Source organism: Callionymus lyra, chromosome 13, assembly GCF_982586985.1.
Source record: "Callionymus lyra chromosome 13, fCalLyr1.hap1.1, whole genome shotgun sequence".
Classification (NCBI taxonomy): domain Eukaryota; kingdom Metazoa; phylum Chordata; class Actinopteri; order Syngnathiformes; family Callionymidae; genus Callionymus; species Callionymus lyra.
The window spans coordinates 11,812,406-11,825,773 of NC_141830.1; the positions used below are offsets into that span (position 1 = coordinate 11,812,406).

The following is a 13,368-nucleotide window of genomic DNA, read 5'->3' on the forward strand; positions in this document are numbered from 1 at the left end:
CTCGGTGCTTCTATTTAATTAGGATTCTCTTCCCGGCTGCCTGGCTGGGACTTTTTTCTGCCCGACGAGCTGCTCGCCGAGCGTTCATTCATATTTGTGCTGAATTAAGTAGCTGCGACGATCTCCAGGAGAATTATTAATTCAATGATTTAGATGGATGGATAGCATTGAGTTGTTATCTGTGACCCACATCCGTTTCATTTATTCTTAAAGCAGAGAAGCGTGTGTCGTGTCATTATTATGGTTGCTACGGTTTTTGTAGAATTAAAACAGTGTAAAGTTCGGTTCATTTTCCTTATTTTATCGTTAAAAGTTCAATTTTGTAAGTAAGTAAGTAAGTAAGTAATATTTATTTATATAGCGTTTTTCCAGACCAGGGTCACAAAGCGCTTAAACAATCAAAACAATACTAAGAAAAAAGTATATACTTTAAAGATCAAGATAATACTGAGAACAACACAGGAGTTCCAGAAAATCAAGGAAAAGCCTGAACAAATAGAAGATTAAGATGTTTCTTAAAGGAGTCAGTAGATCCATCAAGCGCAAAGAGAGAGGAAGATCGTTCCAAAGCTTAGGAGCAACAGCCTGAAAAGATTTCTCTCCTCTGGTCCTGAACCGTGTGCGAGGAACCATAAGTAGATTCTGATCCACAGACCTCAGAGCCCGAGCTGGGGTGTAAGTCTGGATCAGATCCGTGATGTAAGGAGGAGTCTGACCATGAATAGATCTGAAAGTAAGAACCAGAATTTTAAAGTTGATCCTGAAAGAAAGTTATTGATTTTTTTTACTAAACAAATAACAATGCATCAATATTTTCAATATTAGTTAATTTTCATGTTGCAAATAAACTTTCGGCCGCTAGCTTAAAAAAATAATCAAATCCTGAGAGATTCCGGCGATGACTGGGGATGAGAGGATACAGTCAAAATTTTTCTAAACAAATGATAGCAGTTACGACCGTTTTTAATTATATATATATATATACTGTATATATATATATATATTAATTATTTATTTATATTTGGAATTGTTTGCTTTCAAATAATATATATATATATTTTTAGCATAGTTCTTTTTTGTTAATAGTTAAAGAAAGTGTGTGTATGAAGAAAATAATTAGACTTTTTTTTATTTACATGCCCTACAGTACTTTTCCTTATTTTATGGTTTAAAGTTCAATTAAGTGTGTAAATAAAATAATAACTTCTTTTTTTTCCTAAAGATTAACATGCAAATATTCACAACATTTGTTAATTTTAGTGCTGCAATTAAACTTCCGGCCAGTAGCTAAAGACAAAATGAAATCCTGCGAGATCCCCATGATGACTGAGGACGAGAGGATACAGTCAGTGTTTGGACATATCTTGGTTTCAGAGCACAGTCCACTATTGTTATTCCCCGGGCCCCTTCTTATTATGCACCCTTCTTCCATTTTTATCACTTTTCTCGCTCGCTCCTTTGAGTGCATACAAACAAAAATACATCAAAACCTGCAGCTCGATGGGAATCACACTGCTATTATTTTTCTCACAAGAATATACACTTTTTTGCGACTTAACTGGCGAAAAACCAGAATGTTGTTGATGATGGTCTGCTCTGACATACATTCACGTATAAACACCATATAAGCATAAAAATGTAGATAAAAAGTCCAAGTTATCAACGTGGGATTTGACTCTTTTTTAGGGAATTGTCTAGTTCACGATTAATGTGCAAATATTCCCGGCGTTTGTTCATTTTTGTGTTGCAATAAAACTACCGGCTGCTAGATGGCAGCAGTCGTCACATGGACCGCAATGAAATTCTGGCGATGACTGAGGATGAGAGGATACAGTCGACTCCAGCAGCTTTTTAAGCTGATGTTTGGACATATTTTTGTTTCAAAACAAATGAAATCAGTTACGACTTTGTCATGTGGTCCGTAAATTCTGCAACACCAGAGTCAAGTACTCGACAATACTACAAATATATCCTTGTTACTTAAGTATCGCAATATATTGTATCGTTTGCCCTCGTGATACCAACATACAAACATACCCTGCTATATCTAACAGATTATACTAATTCATTTACTATTGTATTACTGCTTTGAATATTATAGAAGTGATTTATTCCGGTCTTTTTAATATTTAGTTTCTGTTATTAATCAACGATTGTTGATTTTAACGTATCTATCTCTTTACAGTTGACAAGTAATTCACAGCTACATTCGGTGAGAAGTAGGGGACACCCTGGACAGGAAGCATGAGAGACAGACAACCATTCACACTCACATCTATGAACAACATAGGGGCGACATTTTTTTGAACTATGGGAGGAAACCTGGAGTGCTAAGAGGGAACAAAGAAACCCACTGGAAGACGTTTTTTAACGGTGAATTGGAAACTAACCAGCAACCTTCAGCTTGAGCTAAATTGACGTCACAGCAGAGCAAACGTTGTTGTTCCACATCTTCACACTCCTGTGACTCCTCGCACTCGGTGTTTGTGACATCGAGCTGTTTCTCTCACATAATTGTCTTATTGATCACTTAAGTTGATCGCTCGATTTTGCTTTAAAGCTCCACAAATAACGCTCGTAGAAAGAGCTTATGAAGTCTCATTTTTGCACAATCAAACACTAAACGCCCCCCCCACCCCCCCACACACACACACACACACATTTATTTCATGTCCAAATATCTGGTTTCAACCTCCAGAGAAAGACGTCGCTGCTTTTTTCCTCCGTCTCAGTTTGTGCTGAAATTGATTTAACGATACACCAGGAGCACTCACCACGGATGAATCCGGGGAATCGGAAAGTTGGCAGTTTGTCTTTATTATTTACATAAAAATACATTTATCGAAATTCCCCCACAAAGTGATGTGCGGCGAGAATCTCCGAAGAGCGCTTCAACACACTATCAGGAAGTATTTGATGACTTCATTCAGCAAAGAAATCCATTGCAGGTTGGATCCCAGTGTTTACTTCTCTGGCTCTCACAATCCAAATAACTGGATTTTTGGTAATTTAAGCCATTTTAACACTTAGCCCTTGTGTTGCCTTCGGGCCTCAGGGTCACTTTGACCCAGAGGCAACTCAAGGGTTGAATAATATCAGGCAGAAAAAAAACTGATAGTGTTTAAAATTTTAAAAACAAAAATGCTATATTATGCTAAGACAAATAATACTTTCTCAAACAGAATAAAACTTTTATGATATTTTTGTATGTATTTTTGTTTTGGTAAAATAATATTTAAAACAAATCCTGTATATATTAATCAAAAGAGACAAAAAAATTATAAAATCCTTTCATAATATATTTATTAAATTGTTCTTATGTAATTTTTTATCTTAACTTGATTTAAATGGAAACTGTAAATTCTGCAAACAAAAATGTTGGCGTTTCAATATTAAACTGCAAAATTATATTTGTATTATTTTGGTAAAACTCACTTTTCAAGATATTTTCTTTAAACAAGTTAAAAAAATATATCTTGATTCAATATTTTATTTCTTAATACAAAACATATACTATAAAATTCAGAAAAAGGTAAAGGTAAAAAATAAAAACAAAATAAAGGTTATATATTATATTTTTGACATTTTTGTTTTTTAAATATAAAAAACCTATTAATTCAGAATTTATCAATTAAATGCTTATAAAAAATATTGATATTATGATTTATTTGTATCTGATCTGGAATTAATACATTATGTTAATGTTGATATTTTAATAGGAAAATATATTTGAGTTTTTCAGTAAAACTCACTTTTTAATTTTTGTTGTAGTTTTAATTAGATTAAAATCTAAGATCCAAAATTAAAATGTATCGGGCAAAAACATACAGTTATTACTTTGTTTAAGATTCTTTTAATCGAGGCTAATGATTTAAAATGAATCCTAACATAACCTTTTCATAATTTAATGATGTAATCCTAATTTTAACTTTATTCGAATAGATTCTGTTAATCCTGCTTCAAAAAAATTAATATTTGTTGGAAAAATACATGTTTAACTTCAGTAAAATATCTTTTTGTAGTTATCCATTTAAAAACCAAGAAGAGTGAGTATGATCAAGTATTGACGCTTGTTTACGTTACAAAGACAAAGACATCACGCCATGACCTTGCCGAAATCAAAGCGTCTTGTTCCTCAAACGAGCCGACTACCCTTCAGAAAACAACTCGAACGTTTCTCACAATCCTCGCATCCAGTTAGAGCGAATGTCCGCGGGCAGCGAGGAGGGAAAGATGCGTCACTACGTGTTTACATGTAATTACAGGCTGTTGGTGTTTGACGGCGGCGGCGCCGCTCGCTCGCTAACGTCTCCGTGTGGCCCGAGAGGAGGACGGATTTATGCAGCCGGTCGCGGTAATTGAATCCAGCAGACAGTAAATGGAGAGATGTGTTTGTGAGGACGAGGGTAGACGAAGGAGAGGACGGACGACGATGGTGCGGGTTTTTAGAATTCAAGAGTGCACTCCGGCAGCGTCCCTCGTGCTCGGGCGCGAGGAGGTGACCTTACGTCCACGTGTTTCTGGTGCAGAACACGACCCACAGGAATACAGGGCCGACGTCAGGCAAAGGTCAAACGGAAGGCAGCCATGATGCTTCCAGAATACACATGTACCGCTCAGAGAGGGACAAACAAAATCCAATCAGGCGTGTGTTCTATAGATTTACACCCACGATGCACCTTCCTCGCCGACGGTTTCTCGCCCGCGGCTGCCGCGTCCGCCGGAGCATCTGCGAGCCGCCACATAAATAAAGCATCACAGAAAATATTTGAGATGGATTTGATTGAACCGATGCAAATACGCCGCCTCAGACGGGGAAAGAAAAGAAAAAAAAAAACCCACACAGCAGCGCGGGCACATGCGCACGCTCACCGTGAGCGTTATGCAAACAGGCAGTGGGAAAAACACACACAAACACACCACGAGGCCATTGTGTTGCCGCCGTTCCAAGGAGACCGAGCTCATTGGCATTCTCGCAAATCAGGCATCTTGATGGAGTTGACAGGAAGAATTATAGTGTGTCACCACAGTTGCTGTAGATGATTCTCCAGCCAGGAAATGGCTGCCGAGAGGGAGACGCGCACGACACACACCCACAAAACAACAAGTGATAAATCATCCGGGGTTCATACAAATTAGAGGATGTGTACTGAAAGTGAACAACTGCTGAATAATGGCCCGAAAAGCCATTAATAACAAGGATTAATAAAATTAGAAATTTGTATATGAATTAATGTAAAATGTATTTTTAAATACAGGTTTTTTGGGGGGGAGTAAGAGTAAGAATAAGGCTCAAAAATCTGCCTTTTTTTTCAGTGTCCTGTATATAGTTAATCTTGAAGTTAATTGTATCAAATATACCTAAAGAGAAAGTTCGCCCAAATGTCACTCATTTTCTACTCACTCTCATGTCGACTAAGGGTTAGGATTATTTTATATAGTAATATGTTTCTTTTTAGAGTTATAGTCAATAATGTTTGTTCATTTTAATGTAGCGACTGGAGCTCAGGGTTCATAGTTACAGTAGTATAGTTAAAATTGTTTATATTTATACTAGCAGTGTACTAGGTATACACTCCTAGTCTCTCCGGGAAGTATACTCAAAGTACACTATTCTCTATAGTAGCAATGTACTGGGTTTACTCGTCTAGTACATACTTTTTTTTATGTATGTACAAGTACACCACATACACTACATGGTTGAAAAAAATGGAGGTTTGTAATGGAGGTAATACTTCGAAGCAAATGTATGTATCTGACAATAATAGTTTAACTGTTTTCTGCTAAACTTCAAGTACACTACTTCAATTTTAGTATTAAATAAGTACATTCATAGTACGCATCAATATACTTCTTTTGTCAAAAGTAAACGTTGTTGATATGATATATTTCAATACACTTGCATCTTTTCCGTAACGATTTTAGGGCACACAGAACTTATGTTTGTATTTTTCTTGATCACTCAACTTTCTTTTAGTATGATATTAAAACTGAAAGCATTAATATCAGCTGCTGATGCCAACTGTATCCTCTCGTCCTCAGTCATCGTCTCATGGGAGTTCGCCTTATAGTACACTTCAATATGTTAAATTTGGCGAAGGAAGGTTAAAAGTAAACCCAAGTTTAATACTCTAATTTGAGTATACAACAACTATAATGATAGTAAACTTGAATATACTTGATTTTGCAAGGGGATGTTAAAAGTAAATCCAAGTTTAATACTCTAATTTGAGTATAAAACAACTATACTTATAGTACACTTGAATATACTTGATTTTTGCAAGGGATGTTAAAATTAAATCCAAGTTTAATACTCTAATTTGAGTATAAAACAACTATACTGATAGTACACTTGAATATACTTGATTTTGCAAGGGATGTTAAAATTAAATCCAAGTTTAATACTTTAATTTGAGTATAAAACAACTATACTTATAGTACACTTGAATATACTTGATTTTGCAAGGGATGTTAAAATTAAATCCAAGTTTAATACTTTAATTTGAGTATAAAACAACTATACTTATAGTACACTTGAATATACTTAATTTTGCGAAGAGATGTTAAAAGTTAATTCAAGTTTAACACTTCCATTTTAGTACAAAACAACTATTCTTATTGCTCAAGGTACTGAGGAGGGTCATTTTATTCTCCGCTTGAAATCCTTCAACTGTGTCGATCTTAATTGTCCATTGTGGTATAAAAGATCCTTCAAATTTCTTCTCGACAGTTTCTCGCCATAGTACTGCAGAAAGTATCAAACTGTTATCTATTCTTTACTGATGAGACAACTGGCATAGGACATACCGTCGATGTACTCGTGAGGACGATGTCCAGCTTCAATTGATGGTTCAAGAAAGACGGTTCCGTCAGCAGGTGGAAAGATTCATCGTCGTTCTTTTTGACTGACAGCTAGGTTTGTACGTCAAAGACGATTCCTCTTCCTCTTAAATGGTTAATTGGTACTCAGCGTGCAAGTTTGACAGCCACTCGTCCAAATTGAACGCCCGGACAAGAGGTTGGGGGGATCTGAGCCCGACTCACCTTACGGGACCCTGCGTTCGCTCGGCATCAGCGGCGCTCCCTCTCTAAACCACTTCAGCACAAACTCAATCAGTTCCCGATGATTAACGCTAACCCAATTACCTTGCACTAATGCCACGCCACTTCAGCTAAAGATAATTAATGAGAAATGTCCACAGCTGACCCGAAGACACTGACAGATCAGCCGGAGCCCGCTGGCAGGAAAGCAGGGGGACGGAAAAAAGTCGTTCATGGGGGATCAAGGCAATCAGCGAGGAAAAAATTAGGTTGTTGTGGAGGGAATGATTGCGCATTGTGAGAGGGGATGAGGAGGAAAGCAAATGAGTTTGGGGGAGAACAGAGGTGGCGGCGAAGACGCAAGGAAGGTGGAGAACTGGCAGCCAAGGAGAACGCCGTCGTAATTGGAGTTGCCGGGGAAAAAGATATAAAGGCTCCTGAGTCAGTGAATCCAAATGAGCTCCGCAGATCATCACGCGGCCCGACATTATTACCGCTGACAGTGTTATTCCAGCCTATTGATCTGGCCGCACAATAAACTGATGGCATTTGAATATGCCAATAAGTTGATCTGCGCCTGAATGATTTACTTTTCTCTCCGCTGGAGCCGGAGCCTCCAGGTGACAGCAATCCCTTTGTTCGGCGGACGTGCGATTAATCAGAGTGTTTAACTCCGGCCGTCTCTCTGCTCTGTGTCCACAGGTTCAGCCCGTACGAGTGGTACAACCCGCACCCCTGCAACCCGGACTCTGACGTGGTGGAAAACAATTTTACGCTGCTCAATAGTTTCTGGTTTGGAGTCGGGGCTCTCATGCAGCAAGGTAGTTGCCTCAGCCTGCGAAGAGGGACTCTCCACATCCCACCTGTCTCTCTCGCGGTTCTTTGGTCTTGGTGCAGGCCAACGGCAACAAAGACAGACTCTTTTAAACTGTTTATAATGTTAAACCGTTAGATAATAACTTATAACTTAATATTTATTTTAGATGATGAGCATTAAACAATCTAAAATATGTATTCTATAAAATAGTCAAAGCTTATCCCCAAATATTCCCTCTTAAATGGCCGTGACAAGTACTTAAAGTACACGCAAATATCAAACTTCACTTATTTTCTACTCACCCTCATGTCGACTAAAGGTTGGGATAATTTTCAGATTAATCTCTTCCTTTTTAGAGTTATAGACAAAAGTGTTTGTTCATATGATTGTCGCGAACAGAGCTCACTTTTCTTCGTATATATATATATTTATATATTCAAACTATTTCCCTCCAAGAAATCCCTCTTAAAGTGATGGTTCACCATAAATTCACTTATTTTTCTACACACCCTCATGTCCACTAAGGGTTGGGATAAATTTCAGAGTCATCTGTTCATTTTTAGTGTTTTAGGCAAGAAATGTATTATGTGCGTATAACGGTCATGAACGTTGCTCAATTTTCTTTGTCCTTCTTGTCCAAAAAGCCATACTTAAACAGTGTAGCAAGTGTTAGCCATTTAGCTTCTGCAACAAACCAGGTTAAAATATAGACTTTTTTCTGAGCAATTCATGTCGAGGCTTCAATACAAGACATTACAGACGAGCAGTATTGAGATATTTGGATGTTTTTAAGTGTCTTTTTGGATAAGGATGAACCTAAGCTCTGTCATATCAACATACATTTCTGCCTATAACTAAAAGGAACTTATTTAAATTTGAATTTTGGGTGAACTATCAACAGAGTTTTTCTAAATAGACGCTATAAAAAGCATATACTGAATAATACAAAATCTCTCTTCAATTATTAAATCTCAATATGTTTTAATTGGTATCTTATATATTTTCTTTTCATGCTGTGGACAGTATCAGACGAATGGCTACAAAAGTAATGATTAGAAAGTGTCAGAACACAAACAGCATTTCGGTTCGTTGCGCATGAAAGGTCGGCAGAACCGATAGTGTTCACTGCTGTCAGCCGGACTGCGGAGCGGAGCAGGAAGGTAGTCTGGTCTGCCAACCCTTGTTTTCTTGATCGCAACACTCTTAAAATAGGCCATACAGTGCACAATTCTTCCCAGTGTCCTGCAACATCGTCTCACTGCGCCTGAGAGACGATGCACTGCAGCTCTACTGGCAAGGAAAGGGAATCCTGATATGTCAAGACGTCAGCACCAGCCTGGAAATGTCAACACATGCGATAGCATCTTCCTCACATGGTGTATCTGCCCAATAGGTCGATAGCAATCTACCGGGGAATTACTCTGCTGGCAAATCATGACGCATAACAAACTGAAATCTATAAATACAGTATATGGTAATATCTCGTATCCCTTTTGGCAATCTGTCGCTCGTCTTCATCGTTTATTATTCGTCTGAAGTAGTCCATTGATTTAAAACATTATTTTAAAGTGTGGCTGTATCACTTTATGTGTGGGCTGCTACACCAAGATATATGTTGTAAGTCACACAAGAAAACAAAATCTCTGGAGGCCAATCAAAATTGTTATTCTTAGTTCAACAACAATTTATGTATAGCGAAAAATTATCATCTACTCACCACAGACTCCAAACTGTTTTTTTCTCCTAATATTAGCTTCATTTTGTTCTATTCTTGTTCTTGTTTTTTGACTTTATAAAAAGAGTTTTAACACTAATCTTTCTCTGCAACAAGTTCTGTAGCTGTATCGAGTTTTTGTGAACCACATTCTTTACACTCCAGATAGGACTTTTGGACATCGCGTTTGACGACAAATGTCAAACACAAAATAACCCTGACGTCAGCTCTCTGTCACCAGCTTGTCAGGATTGAGACATAGCAAGCACTTAAATCTGGAGTTTCACCTTCATAGAGTTTCTCCTCTTCTCTGAGGTGTAGGAAGAACAGATGGATGCACAAATTGAACATCATGTGCCCGGGCAAGTTAAGCTTGTCTACGCACCTAACAACACCTCCTGTCACTATGTTCACTCTTGAATACGAATCGGGAAATCCCCTTTTTGCACTTCACTCCCAAACATGGAGGAACCAGTCTGTACCTAATGCTCACTAGGTTAGGTCCCTTTTTGAATGACAATAGGACAATTGTGTCGACTTTTTCTTTTCTGTTGGTACGTTCTCCCCCTTTAAGCCCTCTTCTGGGCTCTTGGAGATCAACAATGTACTCCTGAGGGAACATTGTGAACATGCCAACATAATGAGTAGGATCCATTTCAGGATTGTAAAGAGCTGTGAACAAATGCGAGTCAGGTGGTTATAATGTAAAGAATAATGACCACGCATATAAATATTAGTAGATTCCATTTGCTTGTTCAAGGCCTTTTAAGACTCAAAAATAAAACTATAGCCTAACCATAATTGTGATAGTTAAATATTTAATTTTCTATTCCCTTTAAGGTGTCATAGGGGGCTGGAGACTATCCCAGCTAGTTCGGGATAGAGGCGGAGGACACCATGAACAGATCGCCAGCTAGTTGCGGGGCATACAGAGACACAACCATTCATACACACACTCAGATCTACGGACAGATTAGAGTTCTAAATTAACATTCTTACTTTTTTTTACTGTGGGAGGAAACCGGAGTACCCGGAGTTAACCTTCGCTAACGCAGGGGAACTGGTTGCCTCAAGCTTAAAGCGAAACCTGCAACCTTTTTTTCCTGTGAGGCGCTGACCGCTACGCATGTTAATAATAATTATAATAGAAATCAACCACATCATTAAAGCAAAAACAATTAAAATGGTTGTTTGATTATGTATTTATTTTTATTTTGGACACAAAAATGTTATAAACAAATATGTTTCTGTGTTTATTCTAGACTTATTTTAAAACATGAATAAAATAATGAGCAAAGGTTACTGCCTTAAAATGGTTATTTATTTTTATTGTGAGTTAGTTATTTATACCACAAACACCGAAAGAATTGTAAGACAATATGTTGCCTGAGAACAGATTTTTGGATGTAGAATTTAAGAATGCAAATGTATTTCCACTCCTGACACCGGAGCAAAGGGTCGGGAAGCTAAAGCGCTTAGGCTAATGTCTATTGAAGAACGCTCCTGTCTTCTTGCACGTGGCCTATCAGCACGGAGAGACCAGTGGGGTGTGGGGTCAGGATGTGAGGTTACCTTGGGTACATGACTCTCTGGCCCAAACAGCCTTCCACGTCTCTCCACGATCAATGTGTTTCTCCTCCTGTGTGTGACTAAAGTGTGAAAACACCTTGTTCTCTAAGGACCTACTTAATAGCTCCTTATTTAGCGCCGCATTATTTAAAGCACTCCTGCCTGAGATGGTAGGAATTAGCAATGTTGAGATTGCGACAATCATCTTGTTTTGAGAGTTTCCTTCGAGTGATCTTGGAGCCTCGGTCTCCAGAGGCTTCTCAAAGCGACGGTGATTGTTGCAAAGATTTTCCAGAGTGAAGTTTTTTTTCAAATGAAACCCCTGCTGGGATGAATGTGTCATGAAGCCTAACCTTCTCCGCTGACGCCTCCTTCACCCCAGGGTCTGAGCTCATGCCCAAGGCGCTCTCGACTCGTATCGTAGGAGGCATCTGGTGGTTCTTCACCCTCATCATCATCTCCTCGTACACCGCCAACCTGGCCGCCTTCCTCACCGTGGAAAGGATGGAGTCGCCCATAGACTCTGCAGACGATCTGGCAAAGCAGACCAAAATCCTCTACGGAGTGGTGGAGGACGGCGCCACCATGACCTTCTTCAAGGTGAAGATGGGGTTGTAGAGATGGAGGGATGACGGATAGATTAACAGATTGGTTCCCGTTTGGAGGTTCCAAGAAGTGATTTACTGTAGATGGATAACTAAAAGTGGAATGTTAGAGAATTGGTGTTAGTTATAAATAGATTAACCTTTGGGTTAACACGTATTTGCTGGACAGACGGATGGATGAACAAGAGGTCACACTGATGAACACATTGCTGGAGAGAAGTTGTAGGAGGATTGGATGTATTATTAAAATTGGGATGGATGGATGGATGGATGGATGGATGGATGGATGATGGATGGATGGATGGATGGATGGATGGATGGATGGATGGATGGATGGATGGATGGATGGATGGATGGATGGATGGATGGATTAAAGGATAGATCGTAGTTCGATTGGTGGATTACGTTGATGGATTTAATTTGGACTTTTATGGTCAATTGTATGGATGGATGGAGGGATTGAAGAAAAGATAGAAGTTGGATGGATGGATGGATGGGTGGGTGGATGGATCAAGTTGACGAATAAAAAAATAAAAAATTCAATAGTGCATGGATTGCTGTGATTTAGATAAATGGGTTGTAAAAACATAAGAGGGATAAATGAATTGAAGTAAAAAGAAATCAATCGTAGCGATAAATGGCTGACGTGAAGAAAACAAAATGGATGGATGGATGTATTAAAAATGAAGATGTGAGTGTTGGTCAATGGATGTATTGATGTTTGAGGGAGGATGAATGTTGTTTATGACTCATCAGGAGAGAGGGAGAACGATGGATGGATGGATGGAGTAGAGGGTCAGTGGTCGAAAAATGAATTAATGATTTTATTGATCCACAGAAAACGAAAATCTCCACCTATGACAAAATGTGGGAGTTCATGAACAGCAGGAGGACGTCCGTCATGGTCAAGAACGTGGACGAAGGCATCCAGCGAGCGTTGACCTCGGACTACGCCTTCCTGATGGAGTCCACCACCATCGAGTTTGTGACCCAACGCAACTGCAACCTCACACAGATCGGCGGCCTGATCGACTCCAAAGCCTACGGAGTGGGAACACCCATGGGTGAGATGCTTCTTTGCAAAACACCTTATTCCCGGGAAGATGTGCCGCAGCGCAGGATTGTAAACATCACTGGCGACCTTTATTGACGATGTCACGCTTTGAACGGCTGAGCGGTGAAAAGGATTCTGCTAAATGAAATGAGAATCACTAAAGAGGTTGTATTCATGGGGAAGGTCAAAAGAGGCCGGGGGCCAACTGAGCCACGTTTTTTTTTTTTCCTTTTAAGTCGTAACGATTTCTCTGAATTATCAACACTATCTACAAGAAACCCCGGTGGAGCTGTTTGCAGAGGCCATGGCCTGCTTCCTACTGGTAAATCAACAAATCAACTTACAACTTTCTGTTTATCTGATTTGCTTTAGAAAACTGTAGAAAAACGAAAACTTTCCATTTATTAAGAAGGCGGCAATTATATTTAAAATGATAAAAAAAAAAACATTTCCCTTACCAAGTCCTTTTTTCTACATAATATGAACTTCATTTGACATATAATACATTAGGTGTGTTGGCAAAAATCCATACGGCGATATATCGCAATATTTCTTTTTACAATACTGT

At 38.7% G+C, this 13,368-nt stretch overlaps 1 protein-coding gene across 2 annotated transcripts in view; it reads left to right on the forward strand.

The window, feature by feature from the left end:
• Positions 1-13,368, forward strand: part of LOC148067376 (glutamate receptor ionotropic, kainate 2) — a 118,319-nt gene that overhangs the window by 91,238 nt on the left and 13,713 nt on the right. For both annotated transcript variants that reach the window (XM_087805411.1, XM_087805412.1), the window contains exons 12-14: positions 7,744-7,862; positions 11,524-11,741; positions 12,585-12,810. In XM_087805411.1, coding sequence (XP_087661537.1) covers positions 7,744-7,862; positions 11,524-11,741; positions 12,585-12,810 — 563 coding nt within the window. The remainder of the gene's footprint in view (positions 1-7,743; positions 7,863-11,523; positions 11,742-12,584; positions 12,811-13,368) is intronic.